Source organism: Pimephales promelas, chromosome 21 (assembly GCF_988280905.1).
Source record: "Pimephales promelas chromosome 21, fPimPro1.hap1.1, whole genome shotgun sequence".
NCBI classification, from domain to species: domain Eukaryota; kingdom Metazoa; phylum Chordata; class Actinopteri; order Cypriniformes; family Leuciscidae; genus Pimephales; species Pimephales promelas.
In genome coordinates, this window is record NC_142789.1 from 17,647,158 (window position 1) to 17,669,556 (window position 22,399).

At 37.1% G+C, this 22,399-nt stretch overlaps 1 protein-coding gene across 2 annotated transcripts; it reads right to left on the reverse strand.

The window, feature by feature from the left end:
• Window positions 1-4,251: 4,251 nt before the first annotated feature.
• On the reverse strand, window positions 4,252-20,539 carry taf4a (TAF4A RNA polymerase II, TATA box binding protein (TBP)-associated factor). 2 transcript variants are annotated; one of them, XM_039673875.2, is made up of 15 exons: window positions 19,312-20,539; window positions 17,581-17,720; window positions 12,987-13,100; window positions 12,801-12,893; window positions 12,330-12,452; window positions 11,092-11,181; window positions 10,488-10,667; window positions 8,412-8,556; window positions 8,222-8,330; window positions 7,109-7,278; window positions 6,879-7,009; window positions 6,488-6,613; window positions 6,047-6,103; window positions 5,829-5,948; window positions 4,252-4,870 (listed from the first exon to the last, which is right to left on the reverse strand). In XM_039673875.2, the coding sequence occupies exons 1-15, from the start codon at window positions 20,006-20,008 to the stop codon at window positions 4,703-4,705; spliced, it is 2,463 nt and encodes an 820-aa protein (XP_039529809.2). In that variant the 5' UTR covers window positions 20,009-20,539; the 3' UTR covers window positions 4,252-4,702. The 2 variants fall into 2 exon arrangements, with proteins under 2 accessions (XP_039529809.2, XP_039529808.2); XM_039673874.2 differs by having other exon boundaries at window positions 12,801-12,896.
• Between the last annotated feature and the right edge of the window lie 1,860 nt (window positions 20,540-22,399).

Sequence of the window (22,399 nt, forward strand, 5' to 3'; positions counted from 1 at the left end):
CCTAAGTGTTGAATGCAAGGTATTCTTTTCTGTCCTGGCAAAAAGGATGACTACCTACATGGTGAAGAATAAATATGTTGACACATAAATCCAGAAGGGCATCATTCCAGGTTTCTCTGGGTGCTTGGAACATACGGGCATCCTCAACCAGCTGATCCGGGAGGCCAAGGGGAACAAAGAAAACCTAACGGTTGTCTGGCTCGACTTGGCTAATGCATACGGTTCAATCCCGCATGGCCTCATTAATATGGCTATGGAACACTACCATATCCCCCACCACATCAGGGGTATAATTACCAGCTACTTCGGAGGATTTAAACTTCGGTTCAAAACTGACCGGTTTACAACTCACTGGCAGGACCTTGGAAAGGGAATTGTGACAGGTTGTACCATCTCCCCCATCCTGTTTGTCATGAGAATGAACCTGCTTATAACAGCTGCAGGAAAGGAATCCAGAGGGCCAACAATGGAGTCCGGCATCCAACCTCCGATAAGAGGCTTTTTGGATGACCTTACCATAACAACTTCAACCCATGTGCAAGCAAGATGGATCCTGAAGGCACTTGATGATGAACCTGGGCTAGGATGAAGTTTAAACCAAGGAAATCAAGAAGTATGGTGATCTGAAGCGGGAAAGTGACCAGCAAGTTCCAGTTGCGAGTACAGGGGGAGACGATCCCATCAATTAAGGAAAACCCAATTAAGTGCCTAGGGAAATGGTACGATGCATCCTTGACCGACAGATGCAACGTTTCTAGGACAAAGAAACAGGCAGATGAATGGCTGAGCAAGATCGAGAGGTCAGGTCTGCAAGGGAAGTTCAAGACCTGGCTCTTCCAACAATGGTCTGTTACCATGACTGATGTGGCTACTGACACTTTATGAAGTACCTATGACAGCAGTGGAAGTAGTCGAGAGGCGAGTGAATAAACATCTTCACAAATGGCTCGGAATCCCACCAAGCTTTACGTCAGTTGGGCTATATACCAGGTCTGGTCAGGTACAGCTACCCCTATCATCAGTGGTGGAAGAGTTCAAGGTGGCAAAGTGCCGGGTTGCGATGATGTACCAAGACTCCGCTGATGAAAAAGTCAGAAAAGCAGGCGTCACTACGAGATCAGGACGCAAATGGGCGGCTGACACATCAGTGGCACAAGCGGTAAGCACATTGAAGCTGAAGGACATCATCGGGAACCCATGCATAGGGAGACAAGGACTCGGGTCTACCCACTTCCAGCAGTGGGGTAAAGCAGACCCAAGGCAAAGGAGGGACATGATCCAAGCCGAGGTCCGACACCTGGAGGAAGAAAGGCGCATGTCCAAGGCTGTCGAACTTGGAGCACAAGGTGCCTGGACAAAGTGGGACCTGCCGAAGCGGAAGATCACGTGGCCTGAGATCTGGAGACTGGAGCCCTTTCGCATCTCCTTCTTGCTGCGTTCAGTGTACGACACCCTTCCATCACCAACAAACCTCCACAGGTGGGAGGTTTGTTGGTGATGGAAGGGTGTCGGTGATGGAAGGGTGTCTTCGACTACAAGAAGTAGTCGAAGAAGAACGTCCTCAATTCAGTTCTCGCGCATGCGTTCTGGAAATCTCTTCAATTCTCGTTTCAAGACCCATAAGGAAGTAATGGAATAGTCGAATAAAGTCGTTATTTGTTTTCGCATTAAAAAGTATTCTCGTCGCTTGATAAACTTATAATAGAGCCGCTGTAGGCACATGGAATGTTTAAACATTTTCTTTAATGACTTTATGGGCCGTCAAGTGCTAGTCCCTTAGGAAGTCTATGGAGGAGGGATTCAGCTCTCAAATTTAATCAAAAATATATTCATTTGTGTTCTGAAGATGAACGAAGGTCTTACGGGGTTGGTACAGCATGGGGGTGAGTAATTAATGACTTAATTTTCATTTTGGGGTGAACTAACCTTTTAAAATTCAAAGGAAATTTTGTTTTCATTTACTCACCCTCAAGTTATTTCAAACCTGTGTGTATTTGTTTCCTCTGCTGAACACAAAAGAAGATATTTTAAAGAATGTCGGTAACTAAATATTTGATGGACCCCATTTACTTCCATAGTATTTATTCCTACTATGAAAGTCAATGGGGTCCATCAACTGTCTAGTTACTGACAATCTTGAAAATATTGTCCTTTCTGTTCGGCAGAAGACAGAAATTAACACAGGTTTGAAACAACATGATGGTAAATGATGACAGAGTTGACAGAGTTTTAATTTTTAAGCGAACTACTCATTTAACTTGTGGCTAAGTTTATGCACGTTACATTGGCCATCTTGGAGGACATCTTGGATCTTACAACCACACACAGTGGACATGTTGTGGACGCAACATTGTGGAAGCAGCTTTCTTTCTCACATCTTCAGAAAATATCAACATATAGTTTGAATTAAAACCCCCAAAACTGTATTATTCTGTATTAAAAACGTAGCTTATTCTATTATACATGTTGCTGACAAGTATTTGGAGTCCAGTATTAAAAGGAATAGCATTAGTGTCTATATGCCATCACTCCTCTCTAAAATAATTGGAGTATTTCCTCTTTAATTGAGCGAATACAGGTGAAAGCAAATACGGGTGAGAGAGAGCAGCTGTTGAGGTGGGTCTCATAAATTGAAATTGACGTAGCACAAAGAGAATGGAACATAATTGAGCTCAGCACGTCTAACAGCGATTCCAAAGCAAGCTGCTGACACAAGCAATTTGACATCACAGAGCCTCATGACTACAACGTTCATACGAAACGAGGCCGGACTCTGTCAGGAGGAATCGATGCTGTGCTGACCTCGGTTTGAGTACCAATTAATTGACAACTGCCATTTTTATGGCAGAGATGTCTGTAGCACATATGATCATATGTCGGATGAAATGTCACAGCAGGGGTCTTTGTAACAGTAAGATTTTGGCTTCCTAACAGCTTCGGGATAATAGTCGGGTTACAACTGCTCCACCCAATCAAACCCAAAGCCTGTGTGATTTTTCCTCCGCCAGCCGCTGTGTTTACACAGAACATTCTGTGAGATGTAGCTAGGCAACCAGTCAGCCTCTGCCATCTCTCTTTCTTTCTCTTGAGAGGGAGCTTATGTGGGCTTAGCTCTAGAGGAACAGTGGCCCTTTGCAGCGAAAAAGGGAATTACCATGGAAAACACTGGATTGTGCCCGCACACAAAGGGCAAAAGAGGGAGGCTAACATAGGAGACTGGTTCTGCAGTGCGGGATAGACCGGCATCATTACTCGGAGTCAATTCTGTCATGCGTCCCTAAATCTACAGGATAGAGTACAGAGTGCTTTGTTATATACAAGCGGGGCATCAGGGGAGAATTTTGACCTTTTGCTCGAACGTGAATAGCTTTAGGTTTCCGACTTTTTTGCCTTATTATGTGATCACTTGTCTTTCTCTTTGGAAGGTGCTAGGAGACAGAATGAGCTACTTGTAGCCTAGAAGCATTAACTCAATCGATGCCATCTTGCCTTGCCAACTGTCATGAGTTTAACTCTTAAACCTGTGTATATCCAGGAGGGATAACTGTGGCTGTAACTGGCTGAGTTTGAAAACTAAGCCTAACTCTGAAGTGTTTTAATCTATCCCTACTGCTCAGATCGACAGGAAAGAAAATGAGTCTAAATCGTAGTTCCTCCAAACAGTGACTGAAAAAAACAGTAACTGGCTGGAGTCATATTAAAAAAAAAAAAGTTAGAAAACTTCCCTTTAAATGCAGGAACTTGCAATTGCATGACATTGCAATTTATGGGTAATTATATTTGATTATCTGCAACAAACTATCATTATTGTTTAGCAGCATCAACCCAGAAGCAACGTCATAATGAACACAGGTCTACAGTGCCATCTAGTGTACAACAAGAGAACAACAATGTGTGAGGGAAGTAAAACTTTGAGGTAGGGTGACCAATATAATATTGGTCACCCTACCTCAAAGTTACAGCCACAGTTGTCCCTCCTGAATATACATAGGTTTAAGAGTTAAACTCATGGCAGATATATAAAATTAAGCATAAAACCTAGTGATAAATGTTATATCAAAAATAACACTCAGTACAACAACCTAAAATGGTGAGCAAGGGAACATGTATGAGCGATGATGCAAACGGATCAGGAGTCATGTATTTGAATAATTAGTGAACAGTCTAAACTAACCTATTTGCTTTAAATGAATATAGCAACTAGGAATTCGTATACCTTTACTTGTTATTTTATAAAACCACACCACCAAGTATTTTATAGAAACTTTGTCCACTTTTATTTCTTAAAACATCTTTATAAAAACACAAATATAAAATGAATGGGTAGTTCCACTGTGAATTCTTTTTTTTACATAGGTAATTTGCACATTACAAAGCCACCTTCTATGAAAAACATAAGATATATAACTGCAATTTTCTTTTAACACAATTTAAAGAGTAAAATTCATAAGGGGCAGGGAACTTAAAACAAGGCAAAATAAAAGACTTAAAAGAAAACATAAAAGTCAGCTCGCAAAAGAAAAAGGAAAATGTATCACTGTATGTGTGAGTATGTGAGACAGTGACAGAAAGTGAGAAAGAGCGATAAAGAAACAAGAAAAGGGAATGACAAAGAAAATGATAATAACAGTAAAAAAATACACAAAAAGAATGAGGGAGTGAGCCCTAAAGACTGAAATGAGGGAAGGGCATGGGCTATCTGCTATTTGAGAAGGGCTCGGTAGAGCAGTTGTGAGTGGCTGGTGCTTCTCTCGTTCTCTAGACAGAAGAGCAGATCCCTGAGGTTTACACGCGTGATGCGCTGGCGAGTGAACTGCCTCGACGCTCCTGCATTTAAGCCCCCGGATGCACTTGCGCACAAACCTGAGCCCTGTCAACATACACACAAACTTTGACATCGGTGCTAAACTGTTTGAACCAACATCTTTTAAACTGATATTGGTAGAATTTTTTTTTTAGAGTAATACAATAGTGACAAGTCTTCAAAAAATATTTCTGTGAATTATAATATATTGTAATATAATTTAAATATAAAATAAAATATAAATATAACATATAAAAGCATAAATAAACAATTAAAATTATCCCGAATTAAAATTTACAAGTATATTTTTAAATTTGTGAATTTTAAAGGGGAAATATAATATAATATAATATAATATAATATAATATAATATAATATAATATAATATAATATAATATAATATAATATAATATAATATAATAATAGTGTAAGTTCTGAGGAAGAAAATAACTTTAGGTAAGAGTGAATATTATAAAAACAAAATTTAAAAATATATTTCTTGCATCAAAACTAGTTTTCTCTGAAAAAGTGAATGATAATATATCAGAATATAAATATTAAACTAATGTAAAAAAAAAAGAACATGATACAGAATTCTATTTTTTAAATATTTAAAATTGTGATTTTTTTTAAAGTGAATGATATATATATATATATATACTAATACAAAATAAAAATAGCATGATACAGAATTATTCTTTTTTTTGTAGATATATCTTTTACATTTAATTTTTTTTCTCTGAAAATTTCAAATGATACTATATTATACTATAATTAATATAATATATGAAAATAAATAGCATGATACAGGAATATATTTTTAAAAATGTGTAAAAATTAGCTGAAAATGATTGTTACTATGCTTTTAGACTGTCCCATTCGACTTTTGTGACAATCTGAGACCCTTGAAGCACAACTAGACATCTCAAACCTGCCCTTTGATTTAAAGAGGGCACAGAGGGGGACAGGAGGAGAAGAGGTGAAGGGCAGCAAACTGCCGTGGTGAGGGATAGATTTTTCGTACCTCTGCGTCATTCCCAAACGAAGGAGAATCCAGTTTTCTTTTCTTTCTGGGTCCGATAGCCGCTAACGCCGTCAAGTTGGCGTCTCTCTGTCGAATTTGAGCCAATTCCTGCTGCTGCATCTGTAGTCGCACAAACACACACACATTCATCAGCTCTGACCCATAATCAAACACAATGGTCCTCTGACAAGATAAACATCTTAAGTGTGCCATCTTACCTCTTTGGCCTTCTGTTTCAGCCGCAGCTGCTCGGGGTCCTCTTGTCGTGAGCGTGACTGCAAAACATAAATAGCAATTAGAGGATCAACAGTCAAAACACACAGAGACATCTGCTGAGATCACATGAATATGTAAATATTAAGGCTGTCAATCGATTCAAATACGTAATTTTGATTAATTTCCTAATATTTCTGTTCATGGATTAATGCATGCAGTTCCTTGTGATTCTTTGATGTATAGAAATTTTAAAGCATAGAAATCTTTTGTTAGAATCTTACTGACCACAAGTTTCACTTGTTGGTGATATTTAAATGTATAATGAAAACAGTTAGCTTACTTCTGTCTACTTGTCTAATGATACAGCGTTAACACTTGAGGTATCAGTTTTGTTGTGTGTGTGTGTGTGTGTGTGTGTGTGTGGCTAAAGGTGTTTTACTAACCTTAGCTGCCTTCATTAAAATTTCTCTCTCCTGTTCCTCTTTCTTTTGTTTCTCCAACTGGTCAAGTTGCTCAAAGAACTTCAGCTGAGAGCGAACATCCTCCACCTGCTCATACCGACTGTCCTCCTGCACACACACATCATTACCATTACACACAGCCTTACAGCCTCAAAACAAAAGCTGACACCTAAAAGATGGAGCGCCTCGCTTTTGAGACCAAAACCCACAACGTCCTCTGGATTCCAAGCCTGACATATAAGAGATTTATCCAGGGTTCAACAAAGTGTTTTCGGTAAAGAAACATATAACTATGTTACTAAAAATACAAGCCAAAATATTGCTAAAGCAAGTAAAATCCCAACTACTAGCACGAGTGGGTCTGCACACTTGCCTTGTAAGTCATGTTCTTTTGCTGGGCGATCAATGAGACTTTCTCTAGAAGGTTTTGCAGTCTCTGTTGAGTGGCGTGAGAGACGATGTTCACAACCTCAGGACCCAGCTCTGTCACTCCAAACCTTTGGCCTGGCAACATAAAGGGCAACAACTATCAGCTATGGTAAAGCAGTACATTTTTAGCTAAATCGAATACTAGTTGTCGATTTTGACAACTAGAAGTCTCACCTATCTCTAGTATCTTGTGCTGTAGCATACTGGCGGAGAGGAAAGCTTCATCCTTACAAGACCGTGTGACCGTGCCAACCAGCTCAGAGTTGGTGGCCAGGATACGGGCACTCTCCTCCGAAAGATTAACGCCAGCCATTGATGCCACGTCATTAATGTCGTCATCATCCCTGTACAGATTTAGACACAAGCATATGTCACAAAGGGTTGAATTTGTTTCTACAATTCTCCCAATTCTGCAAAACTATGATTTCAAAATGCCCGTTATTAACATTGCAAAAATCTGATATCACATAACTGCTCCGATGCTAAAGATTAACTCTGATTCATGGAGACCCTACACACTAAGTAGAATTCTGTAAAAGTTCACTTGACAAAATTCAATTATTATCATTTCAAACACAGAGAATACTTCAGGCATATACATGTTGAAAATATACTAGTAAAACAAATACAAATTTACATTTCAAGTATATAAATGTATATAATACATTTGTGTATATACAGTATATATATATATATATATCTACTGTATATACACACACACATATATAAATATTAAAAAATACAATATATATATATATATATATATATATATATATATATATATATATATATATATATATGTATGTGTGTGTGTGTGTGCAATATTCAACTATTTTTAGAATTTTATTTTAAAATAAAGCTGAAATTAAGTATTCCCTTGAAAACTAACTGACAAAACAACATTTTTCAAGGCAAATTGAAGTACTAAAATTACTAAAACTTGAAATGAATACTGAAAATAAAATAATAAAAGCTCATTCAAAATATTAATACAATAATAGTACATAAATACTAAGATAACACTGGTGGTTCTGTATAAAAAAAGAATAGTACACTGTTATGTGACCTGTGGTCATGGCATTGTGGTGGTCATATTTCAAGCAGAAACTACAGCCTGAGCTAAATTAAGCAGAATGAAATCAGTTTAGCAACACTTTATGTACTGCTCATGTAGTGCACAATGTGTACCCTTGTGGGTACTCTATTCTCTACTTCCTGTTCAGTTTGAAGCACAACTGTTGATCATAAAAGATCATTCAAAAGTTAAACAAACACAAGATTACAAACCTGAAAGTTCCTCCAGCACCATCCTTGGCTTTATTCTTTTGAGCTATCGCTACAGACACGGAGCCGTGAGCCAGTTTAGTGCTACTCACCATACCCTGCTTCACTGCCACTGAAAGAGAGAGAGAAGTGTTACGTTTTTTATATTATGAAAAAAGAATCATACTGTGATGGATCTGACAGACACCCTCACCTGTCTGGATCTGTTTGAGATGCACCTGAGGCTGACCCACCACTATGTGGCTGTGGGGCTGACCCCTGAGCGTTACCATGGGAGTGGTTGTCAGGGTAACCTGTGGGGGCTTCACTATTGCCCCCTGCTGTGGAGGCTGTAACACCTGAACAACAACATTGAATGTGATTCTATATAAATACAACCATACGGAGAACATTTTACTGTAGACGAACAACATTAAACAGTTTTGGGCCAGAAGATTATTGGTCAGAAGATTACTGCCCTGTTGGGCCAATGCTGCATAATTTATTTGTTTGTAAATACTTTTTAATATCAAAATAATTATTGATCAAACTATTTGTTTACATATCAATAATAATAATAATAATAATAATAATATGAATATGAATAATAAATGTTATAATAATGCTATTTAATTTGATGTATAATAATAATTATTAGGGCTGTCAAACGATTAGTCGCGATTAATCGCATCCAAAATAAAAGTTTGTGTTTACATAATATATGTGGGTGCACTGTGTATAATTATTTTGTATATATATATATACACACACATGCATGTATATTTAAGAAAAAATATATTATTTATATATAAAATATTTAATATATATATATATATATATATTCATAATATAAATTATATATAAATCTATATACAGAATATACATGAAAATATTTTTTTAAATATATACATGCATGTGTGTGTATTTAAAATAATTATACACAAGCACCCACATTATGTAAACACAAACTTTTATTTTGGATGCGATTAATCATTTGACAGCCCTAAAAATAACACAAGGAAAGGGACTCAAAATTAATTGAAACTATTTTACAAATAGTACTTTTTATAAAATATTTTAATGTTTTTATAAATGGATTCAACCGTCTACAATGCAGGTAAATCACTTGCATATGCGACCAAATTTCATGCTAAGCCACTTGTAATTAAATTTGACTAAAGGCAAAAAATAAGTTTAGTGCAGATATAATTTCATTGCCTGTTGAGCTTCACACACCGTCGCTTGGCTGAGAGCACCCTCTGTTGATTTCTCACGTGAGTGAAATAGAGAGGATTTTACAGATGCCACGTAAAAAAAAAAAAAATTGACACGCTAGATCTAAATAATGGTTGATGGAACTGTGTCCTGATCGGGCCAGTGCTGCATCCTCATTTTAAGCCTTGCCAATTTAAACATTACAGCACATGAAAATGCGAAAGATAACTTGTGCGTGCCTGGCAGAAAGCCGGGTTTGACAGGACAGAGTGCTTGAACAGACAATTTCAAACAAAAGTATGCAAAAATGCCCGTCTTGGCGAGGAGCCAAGAAAACATAGTCGGTTATGGTGAACGTGTGTATAATATCACTATTGGATCTATGCATTATGTCCTAAAGTGACAGCAGCCTAATATTCCTGATGCTGTGTTTTTAATGTTAATCTACATTTCATTTATAAACTTTGTTCTATTGTGTTTAATTGTGCTATGTCTTGTAGTTTGATATTTTATTACAGACTGTTTACTTGAGTTTAATAATGTTTGGAAACTATATTTTATATTTATATTTCATAGTATATTTATATACATTTTTTTCATTTGCATTGTTCTTGCATACCATTTAAAAAGTCTAGCAAGTAAAATGCTAAATTTACTAGCCAATGGCGACTCTAGCTTCAGTGTGTCTGTGAGGGTTGAAGGGTTGAACTGACAATTTCAACCCTTTGTCAGTAGTATCAGGCACAAACATTTACTCTAATATGCCAACAGTCAATGCTCTGCACCAATGTGTAAGTTATAATGTATAATGTAGTTATAATGATATGCATATGATGTTTACCTGTGTATTAAATGACACACCTCAGAGTAATTTTATACTTTGCCACAAGGCAAATACAGCCATTACCATTCAACATCATTTAAACCATGTACAAAAGCAATTAAAATCCAAACGTAAATTAAAACTAAACACCTCATTTTACCTGCAATATGCTGTTAGTATTAATTATCCCAATAGTGTCCTTGTCCTCACTAAAAAATACATGAGGTGAATGATGAATGTAGATATCTTTACCAGAGAGGCGGTTTGGCTGGAGTTGCTGAGGGCAGGTTGGATGAGCGTGCGAGGAGCTGTAGCGGTGGCTCCAGTAGTGTTGGAGCCAGTCAGCAACACAGCAGACGCCTGGAGGGCCTGGCTCTGCTGGATAAAGGCTGTGGAGTCAGGAGTGAGCTGTCGCAGAGCTGGAAGACTCCTCTGAGGAAACGCATAGAACAGGAGAATTTAATTGTGGACAATATGATGGTCCCAATTATGAAGTTATCATACAAGCAATAGCAAATAAGGATTTAATGTAACTCCATTTCCCTCCTACGCTTCATCTAAGCAGCACTATATGGCTTATGCAGGCAGTGTGAACGTTGCAACGTGCTAACACATTCTACCAAATAAACATGCTGTTTACTTGTGCATTGTGAAACAGTTCTCACTAAGATAACAATCCTGCTCTATAAACATTGCTTATAAACTTAATCCCAGTTTGATCCAAAATGATTTTCCCTCCAATTAGAAGATTTTAAACCCCTTATGATAATTGTACCTGATATGCGACTATACATTAAAACTGAATTACATGAATTGAACTACATTTTCTTAAAATTTTTTAGAAAAAGACCTTTACCTTAAGGAAAGGCACTAGATAAGGCTGAGGAGACGAGTTGAGCTCTTTGTAGAGCCTGCTGGTGAACTCCTCTGCTTCAATCGCCCCTTCCTGAGGGGAAAAACAGCAAAAACAACTCACACATATGGACATTTGAATATATTTAGAAGTTCATAACCCTGAGGGTCCAAAAGTCTGAGTGCACAGAAAAATTCATTTAAAATAAACTGAAATTTTTGGATTTTTTAAAATGTTAAACTAAAATATGAGGCAAATATTTTATATTTTTAAATATGAAGGAAGAACATAACACTAAACTTGGATAAGATATTTGGCAAAACTACAGGTTTTATTTTACTACGCAAAAAGGCATAAAAAAAACCTAAAAGCTCATAGGAAAACAGTACATTGACTATAACATAATCTCTTGTTTTGCATGCATTCATAATTTCTTTGTAAGAAAGAACAAATATTTATTAATATTTGAATAAAGGGTAAGGATGTCAACTGTATATATACACACACACACACACACACACACACACATAAATGTATCATTTATGTGAACAGTGTTTAATTATTTTGTATATACACACATATGCATGTATACATTTAAGAAATATTTGCATGTATATATATATATATATATATATTAGAGGTGGGCATAGATTATTTTTTTTTAATCTAGATTAATCTAGATTAATTTTGAAATGAATCTAGATTAATCTAGATTAAAATGGCTCATTTGAATTCTACCAAAGGTGTGTGCTATACCCAAATAAATAACCTTGCAGGTAGTTTGTAATAAGGCCTAAATATATTTTAAACAAGATTTAACACTGGAATGTTCATATTATTATAAATAATGAGAGTAATCATAATTATTTTATTCTATTGTCAACCCTAGTTTTAAACAGCACGAAATAACTAAATCAGTTTTTTTTTTTTTTTCCATAAGGTTGTCTTGTGTAATTCTAAACCCATTTGATCTACTTTTCTTCTATGTAACACAAAATTTATTATTTTGTAGTGTCCGGGAAGCTCTTTTTCTTACAATAGCCTACAAATAAATAGAGGGGGATGAAATATCGTATGTATGCATATAATGCATAGCCTAATAGAGAAATCAGCTGCTTGAATGACAATTCATTAAAATCTTTTTAGATTTTAAAATCTAAAAAAAAAAAGACATTCGAAATGTCAACTTTTTTTTTCCCACAAAGTCAGAAACATACAAACATACTCAACCTCAGACTCACCAGCAGGTTCTTGACCAGCTCTTTAACATTGGCGACAGTCTCTGATGACTGCTTACCGCTAGTGGCCAGCTTTATCAGCGTGGATAAGAAGTTCCTACATTTCTTTACATTCTCCATTGTCTCCTATAAGAAAAGAAAAGAGATTGCATTAGCACAAAGCCGCTTTACTCCTCCTGCAGTAGCTTAAGGTTATCTTGCAACGGTCTCTTGGACGCATATACATGTTCAGGTTAAGATTTAACAGCATGAGCCTTGCATCAAATGGGGATTTCAGGGGATTCCCACTCTGAGAAAACAGGTTTTCATTTAGGTTTACACTTAAAAATCTCTTTAACAACTAATTTTTCAAAAGCTCTCAAAACATATATGATCAGGTTATATTTAAAGATCCTTCAAGAAAAGCATGAAGCTAAATGTTCAGCACCGTCTCTTCAGTCTTTGTGAGACTGCAAAGTTAGCGCAGCCTCTCACCGTTGCTGAGGAGACGGTGGTCCCCGTGGCAGCAGTCACAGTCCTCTGGGCAGTTCCCGCCTGCGCTGACAACACTGCACCCACAGAGGAGGCCTGCTGACACATTCACAGCACAATTACAATTTCACATACAATTCCCCTCATTTCCAAGGGGCAGTTTCTTCGTAAAGTGCCTTTTGTAGGTACCTGTACAGGTGGTCTCTGGAGTGTGGTAGTTGCCGTGCTGCTGGGTGTAGGAGAGCCCTGCTTTATGATGGTGGTGGGGGTCACCTGTCGGGCCATTAGGGGAGTTCCAGGTGCCTGTAGGTATGCATAAATAAGAAAGACAGCAATGAGAAGAAATCAATACACAACTGTTTAAAAGTTTGGGTTCTGCATATTTTTTTTTATGGTTATAAAAGAAGTTTATCTTATGCTCACCAAGACTGCATATATTTGGCCAAAAATATAATACTGTTAAATATTATTACAGTTTAAAATAGCAGTTTTAATATATTTCAAAAATGCATTTTCAGCATCATTACTCCAGTCTTCAGTGTCACATGATCCTTCAGAAATCATTCTAATATGCTGATTTGGTGCTCAAGAAACATGTATTATTATCAATGTTCAAAACAGTATTTTTGTTGAAAATTAGTTTTTATTTTTTTCATTATTCTTTGATTAATTGAAAGTAAAAAAACAGCATTTATTTGACATAGAAATCTTTTGTAACATGATTATAAATGTCATTGCTGTCACCTGTAAACAATTGTATGCAGAATAAAAGTTTCTTTTTCTTTTTTCCTTTTTTTTTTAAATGCTACTGACCACAGATAGACCACAATATAGTTACTGATATTTTTGTAAGGTAAAAACAAAAGACATATAAATACTTCTGTTTATCTTTTAAAACAGCTGTTAATCATATTTGTAGTGGGGTGAGTGGAAATTTTGAAATGGCAGATTTGTACCTGCCTTATCAAAATTGTCACTGACTGGCCCCGCCACAAGTGAGAAAAACAACTATTCATCCCAGCAGGAAAAAAATAATGATTAAATGGTTAAAATCATGGTTATTGGGGCCATTTATTTCAGTTAAGAGAATGATGAAGGGAGAAGAATGAGTTTTTTGTAGTTTATTTCAACATAGTGCACACCATAATCAAAATATACATAATGGTCAAAGGCACATTATTGATCACTCACATTGACCAAAACAAAGATACTTGAACAGTTACGCACATTCCAGAAAATAGTTCCTGTTCAACTGTAGAAGCAAGTGAACCATACCTGGCATTTCCCAATGTGTCTGCTGTTTCTTTTGCCATTGACTGAAGAAGAAAAAAACTACCCCAACATCAGTAGTCAGTGATGGAACTCATTTTACCATGATCGTGTAGAATATCAGTCCAATGTAGTTGAAATACTTGCTGATGGTACAGCAATCTCAGTGAAACACAGTCAGAAGACACTCTTTAAAGTTTGTGGTGCGGGTATCTGATCACTGTAGTTCTAAAAAAAGAAAAGAAAAAAGGCGAACGAACAACTGTCAGCATAATATGAGGAGAAACTGTATTATTACATTAGAAATCACTAATAGCCTCTTAATATTGCCCACAAATAACACACACAAAAAAAAACAAAAAACAAAAAACAGTCGTAGACAGTCATATTTGTAGTCTTGGCACACATATGCTGTTTGCAATAGTATACATTACATCAAAGACATTTGATATTTTAAATTACTGTTGTTTAGCACGTTATAAGCATCTATGTTTGAGCAGATATTCCTGAACACAGTATATAACAGTAAACACTGTTTTAAATAGTCATATAATAATAATTCATTACATTTATATAGTGCTTTTCCCTGCACTCAAAACACTTTACATAGAAGGGGAATCTCCTCAACCACCACTATGGTTCAGCATCCACCTGGATGATGCGATTGGTGGAGAGGGAGAGGACAGAGTGATGACACCAATGAGTATATGGGGATGATGATTAGGAGGCCATGATGGACAGAGGCCACTGGGCAAATTTTGATGATTTGGGATTTTTGGGGGATTTTTAATGACCACAGAGAGTCAGGTTTAACGTCTCATCCGAATGACATTTATCATGTTACAGTATAAACACTGATATTAATTTTATATTGTATTATGCTTTTACATTATATAATATAGCATAAAAACATCCTTGTGTCATACAATATTTATATGCAATGAAATGTTATCTATATATTTCATATTTCAACAAGTCTCGCAAGGTTTCACACATTTTTGTATAGTACAATATAGTCCAAATAGCAAAATGCGTACTCATGGAAAACACTTAAACTAAAAGAATGAATGACTTACTTGTCAGTGAATGATATCCTCTGCTTCTTCTGAGGTAAATTCAAGGCTTAATTATCATACCGCGTCTTCATCCAAAAACGATGAAAAGTAGAGTAACCTGATGAAGCTTGATTTTTTGATTTTGTAATAAAATGGACAGAATTTTATTATTTATTAAAGACTTTTATTATTATCAGAAGTAACAGAGTACAACTCTCTTACATCGGATGGCTATGTGTGCTACAAATAATGTTTGCTGTCGAAAAAACGAGGGCCTGGTAACCCTGGCTTGAACTACGGGTGGTTCAGAGGTTCTCTCTTCATTTACTCATCCTCAAGTTAATACAGGTTTGGAACAACTTGAGGGTGAGTAAATGATTGGGGTGAACTATTACTTAAACATCGCTATTTTCTTTCCTTATCGGCCTGAACAATTTCGATGTTTCGCCATGAAATAGGAAGTTGTTGTAACTCAGGCAAACAATGTCCAATCTGCCCTAAACTTTTGATAAGAGTTCTGTCCGCAACACATGTCCATGCTCAAATTCAGTTACAGTCATAGCCCCACCTGCTGGCAACAGGAAGTGATTTGGAAGTGTTTAGCACAGTTGTGGACTCATTGTTGTAGAGTGCCAGCAAGGGTTAAACATGCTATCAACATACTTGAAAAATGCTAAAACATGCTAGCAAACACTGCAATTAAATAAGAATTTGCTGTAACTCAGACATGGAATGTCCAATCTGCCCCAAACTTCACACATTTGATAAGAGTCATGGCCGAAACACATCTACATGATAATATTCAGTTATAGTAATACTGCTACCTACTAGCAACAGGAAGTGACATGTTTAACACGTTGATGCCGTTCTAGCAACATGTTAAAAATGCCATTGCTTTCTAAACATGCAAGAAACATGTTAAAACATGCTAGGAACACTTAGCTAAGTTCGAAAGCATGCTAAATGCTAAAGGAAGTTTGTAACAGCTTTAACTCTATTACCTTAGATGTTATATTTCTCTATACCATTAGGGGGCGCTAATCATCTTCATAGATGAGTATTTAAACAGGTACTAAACCTAAAGAAGTAGGCAACCATGTGGATTAGGGGTGAGCACCAAGATCTGTGATTATTATTCGAAAAATAAAATACTATTTGAATTTTCACTACGTTACTTTGCTGCCCATAAATGCAGTTAATCCTTGATAAATTCCAAGCACTAACTCGCAGTTATAATTAAATGCACTGGGTGGCGCTGTGGAGTGTGTTAACAAGTTCTGTGTATTTGATCACATAAACATTTATCATCAAAGAGAATGTTTAAATACTAATATCAGTTTATGAGGCAAACGGAGGCAAGTTAGTGGTGCTTCGGAGGCTGAGTGCTGGAGATGATTCAGGGGAGGTCTGTGCACCTTCACCGATCAGAGCGTGCGTTGACTTGTGCGTTGACTATAAGCCTTGTTTACACTAGACGCATCCGCACAAGCATTGCAAAAATGAGGCGTTGGGTACGTAAGACCTGTAAGACCCTATTTCGCTTGGCTGTGTGTTATTCAACCAAACGTCTTATAACCCCCCGGACGACAACGGTTATGTTACGAACCGTCACATTTGACTCACGTCATAACCGTCATCACCAATTCTGAAACCGGCACACCCCTACTTACTCCACCTATATTTACCTACTTAAAAGCACACGCCCACCGTGCTCTGTCTTCCTAAAGCCACCTGGTGGCAATAGCACAGGTGCGAGGGCCCTTTCATCGCTGCTTGCAGCTTTAATTTTAGATGTTTCTTTTGCAAAAACACTGATGCATTATTAATAATAACTAGATTTTAATTAATAATACATCCTAAATGAGCACTTTGTTTAATTTTCATCAACATTGTTGTGGTTTAGCTAAATTAATTAAAACCATTTCATTATTGTCCGTGCCTAGGCTAGTCCATTTTATTTATCCATGGCACATGCATTTTGATTCTTAGTACGCAAGTAATGTTGCCCTCTGACTTGCTTGCAATAGATTTTTTGTTTATTTTTTTTTATAAAAAAGCTGGCCATAGAAGTGTAAATTTAATTAAAAAACGTACACTAGTTTAAACTATGCTACTGTACTGTGTATGTTTGATTTATGTGTAATAAGTGCATGGGACATGAATTTTGATGGTGAGACTGTGGTTTTTGTAATCAGGCTCTCAAAAATTATATACAAATTTGGATTACAATAGGAAAAACTTAGATATAGATTTATCAGGCAAAATATATCAGTTATCCGCTTTACCATATATATAATTATCATTATTGGCCAAAATGTTCATATCGGTGCAACCCTAATCCCAACATATTATAAATAAATCTAAATAATTATTATTCTGCAGTCATAGCCCCATTCATTAAGCAATGTGTACTTTTGGTGTTAAATCAGCTGAGGGTGGTCAGACTCAGATGGCATTACCTGTCCAGAGGTGATCTGCCCAGGGGTGGTGCTGGTAGGGGCAGCAGGGCGGGCGGCCTGAGACTGCGCCTGCATCTGTGCCAACATCTGCTGAGGGATCATCAGCAACTGACCACTGTCACTACGCACCAACACCATACCTGGAAACACAAACAGACACATATAGAAAGGCTGACATCACTTCCCATGTAAATTGTTATTCTTTAGGGAGCTTTTCCTATTGATCTAACTGGAGTCAAGTCTGGCAACCGTGCCCTGCTTAGAGGCATGAAGAATAAAGCACAGTTGGTGGCCTATATTTGCACAGCACACTGAGAACCCTACACACTCCATCTCCTGTTACCGTGTGAACCAAAGGATGTGTTCTGAACAGAAACTGTTGGTCGGAGAATCCAGATGGCCTCTTGTAGAAAAACCTGTCAAGTATTCCGTCCAGCGAGACAACAGGCTTGTCAGAATGACCAGAGCATACAGTCAAAAGGAAAATCATTAGAAAGAGAATAACCAGATTTGCATTTTCTGAAGGAAATACCAGTGCTTGCGAGGAAGTAAAAGAAAAGTGTGAAAAGGGACGGTCACACTTCACTTTGTACACTTTGACTTCCATTCATATGCATACGAATGCTTAAGACCTGTAACGCAAGCTCATACAATAAAGCTTGCTAGGTTTGGTGAACTCTGACCAGTGAATTCATATCACGTGAAGACATTGTGACCAATAGCTTAATCACAGCATGACCTCTTGAATTAAAAGAACACAAACTTTAAAACTGCGGGTTTGCAGCATTGCGGAAAAAAACAACAACAAAAAAAAAACAAAACATGTGTGCTCAAAGTCAAGTGTAACCACCTCTTAATAGACAAGGTAGAGGAATGAGAGACAGAGAGAAGGGAAACCAGTATATATTAACATTAAAATCAGGGTAACACTTTACAATATGGTTCATTAGTTAGCATTGGTTAACAACCTAACATGTTATACATTTAAAAAAAAAAAAAGAAAGGTTGTATTTGTTAAGATTAATACTGTGTGAACTAACATGATCAGTTGTATTTGTATTAACTAATATTAACAAAGATTAATAAATACTGTAACAACTGTGTTGCTTATTATTAGTTCATGTTAGTTAATACATAGTGTTAACAAATTAACTTTATTGTAAAGTGTTATAGAGATCAGTTAGATTTCAAAACTTTTAGCACTGAACGTGAATGGAAGAATCTAAATTTCAATCTCAAATTGAAAGGAAATAATAAATCAATTAGAAGATGCATTATAATTTGACAATGACATCAATATGGAAGGTTAAACAACATTATACTGAATAAATACAACTCTGCCATCATATACTCATCCTCATGGTCCAAACATGTAAGACTTTCTTCTGAACACAAAAAGGGATGTAAAGCAGAAAGACTCTTTTTTTCCCATACAAAGAAAGTCAATGTTGACTGAAGCAGTCATTCTGCCTGAATGCAAGTTATGCAGATTTGAAGTATGTATAAATAATGCCGGTGTTATATTATAGGGTAAACTAAACTAAACATAATCTTTAGAAGCTATAACTGCTGTTGTATGCACTTACTTTAAAGTTTAGGGCGCGCATAATCACACGCGAGCGCAAACTTCCCACGAGATCAGATGGGTGTTAAACAATCTCTTCAACTTCCTATATTACACAGATTTACATAACTAGACACAAATTTAAGAGTTAATGAGAGTGACGGTACCTGGAGGTAGCTGAATGTTCTGGATGTTCTGGCCCGGGTTGCTCTGAGGGAGTCGGGGCGCTAACACCTGTGGCGCGATGGCCCTGATGGCAGGGCTGGATGCTGCAACAGTTGCCGGAGCTGCTGTTCTCGCACCCCCCTGCAAAACAGCCCCCTTGACCACTCCAGGACTGAGAGTCATGCCGCCGGCGGACTGGATAATAGTTTTAGGGGACTCGGACTTGCTCACAGAGATGGAGACAGGAGTCTGGTTCATTAAAAGAGGTGTCGTTGTAGTAGTAGAAGTTGTAGTAGTAGTAACGTTAGTTAATCCCGGGGTCGCTACATTGGCTACAGTCGTATTATTGTTACTCCCGTTAATAGTTAAACCTGTTCCAGCAGTTTGCATAGATGGCCTGACAACCGTCACCGAGGGTCCTGCACTGGATGCTGCGGATGCTGGAGGATTCCCATAAGACTGTATCACTGTGTTTGGGCTTGGGGCGACAGTAATGTTTCCGTGTCCTTTCGCCACCACGGGCCCGTTATTAACAACTGGTACAGAAGTTGAAGCCTCGTCTGATGGTGGTGGTGGTGGTGATGATGATGATGATGTTGGGCCACTGGACACTGGAGTGCCGCTTTCAGTGTGCGAATCCATTGCATTGCCTCCGTTCAAAGTTTGCACTGTGGACGTCCCGATCAAAGTAATTACCATAGCATTAAAAAACACTGGATCGCCTTAGCTGTCTTCCATCTGTGCCTCTGGCACATCAGTTCTGCAAGTTTGGGTTTTCATCCACTTTTCCCTCCAGTTGCTTTCCGAAGGAACAAGCGTGAGTGAAGGGGAGTCTCGTGTCACAATGTCAATAAGGATTTGACAAGTGCCCGTGTCACCTCAAGTCCACTAGTTACAAAGCTCTTGGGAGAAATAATAATCTAACACACTTGAAGATTAGCTGCTTTCACTATGTTCATATGTACAAGAGAATGCGGAATGTCAACATTAGCTAGTTGAATTGCCTCTTTTCCCGGAGTCAGCGGGGTGATTTTCCGGCTGCCTGGGCGCTTACCTCAAACTTATTGTGACAAGATGTGGAAACTTCTAATCTAATACAACCAGAAGTATCGGTAAAAAAGTTTCTTTCCCACTCTTTTAATACAGAAATCCTTATATTGCAGGTCAAAGCCTGCCGCCATCTTCGATGTGAACAGTGAGGAGCTTTGGACAAAATGACATTGCGCATGCGCGCAGAAGCGGAAACGTCATTACGCTAGAGTTTTGCTGAATCCTCATTGGTTATCTCCCTACGTGGAGGCGGGACATGATAAACGTCAGTTGAGTCTGGCGGAGCGCGGTCAGAGTCGGTCTGTCATCGAGAAAAGGGCCTTGTGAAGTTGAAAAACAACCGTTGATTTATACGCTCATTGCTCTTGGGTATATCTAGAGGCACTCTTAGATGTTATGTGTTGATTATAAAGCGTGTAGAGGCTATTCTGTGAACTTCACAGCGGGCTGTCTTCCCCCAAGATGGCCCCGTGTTTTGAAGCGTCTGTGTTTGGTTGAAAGCGTGAAAAGGCGCCACACCTCTGCCAGTGTGACTGGCCATAGAGGGCACGCTTGCTACTTTATCCCATTGACTTACAGTATATCCTCCGACTATGATTTCAGAATATCGAGCTTAATTCTTTATTGCAAAAACATTATGCAAGCACAGTATGTTTGATTGAATAAAAAGACACAAAGGAAACTCCACATTATGCATACAATGTCAATAAAATAGTTAATGAAGGGATGACTTTTTTATGACCAATTTATTATTTTTTAAAACTTAAGTTTAAAAAGTCTTAGTGGTTATAGTGTAGGCTGTTTTTTTTTCTTCTGGATAAAAAGCTGTGCATTTGTCCTCAAAAGTTCTCCCTAAAGTTATTTTATCAATTCGTTGAGAAAAAAAAATTAAATTAGTTAGTGAGGAATTCTTGTAGGCTATCTTATGAATATTTGCTTAAAAATAAAAGTTGCGCAAACTTATTGATTACTTTTGGCCTAAATCGTTTATCACATTGATTTGAATAGGATCACCATATTGATATAAAAATACAAAGAGAAAGAAACTTGAAGAAAGAAACATGAAGTACATTCGAATGTCAAGGGGTTCCCAGACGGGGTTAGTGAGTTTAATGATAAGCTATTTAGCAATTAATATATATATATATATATATATATATATATATATATATATATATATATATATATATATATATATATCAAAATAATACACATACTAAAAAAGTTGAAATATTTAATTTGTTTACCTGCATGTCACGTTACAATTAACAGAATTATTACAATTTACAGAACCATGAATTTAATTGTATAACTGTTTGTTATTATTTTTATTGACTGAGTTATTAACCTATAACTTATTAACTTGAAATCTCAGGGGGTCCTTCTAAATATATGAGGGCAAAGAGGTTCAGCTGACCAAAAAAAATAAATAAATAATAATAATTGCATGTTAATATGAAATTGCATAAATTTGTACCTTTTATGTGTTTGAAAGATAAATGCCTTCAAAAGTAACACATAAATAACACACTGATTGATAATTCAAATAATTATTGTGTTCGTCCGGAGTTGATTAGATATTGGGTTGGGTCTCCATTGGGTCATCTGATGGAGTTTTAGGACACCATCGGGTCACTTGATGGAGCTGTTTGGTTCCTTGCCACTGTTGCCTTGCTCAGTTGGGGATATTCAAATTAAATGACCCATCATACCATTGATCAGCTCTACCAATCTTGATTGTCTTTTTTCATGAATAAACAAACACTGTGATGTTGTCTTGATTGATACTGTGAAGCAGCTTTGATACAATCTGTATTGTGAAAAGCGCTATATAAATATATTTGACTTGACTTGACTTGAGCTATGCAATGTTGAGAAAATACTTCCTAAAAGTGAAATGATTTCTGCAAATCCAGGGAGCAAATGCCGGTCGCAGTTTTAAGTAGGCACATGACTAATGGCCAGTGTGTGTGTGTGTGTGTGTGTGTGTGTGTGTGTGCAAATCCACAAACCCCGAAAACCGTCTGAACGTAAATATGC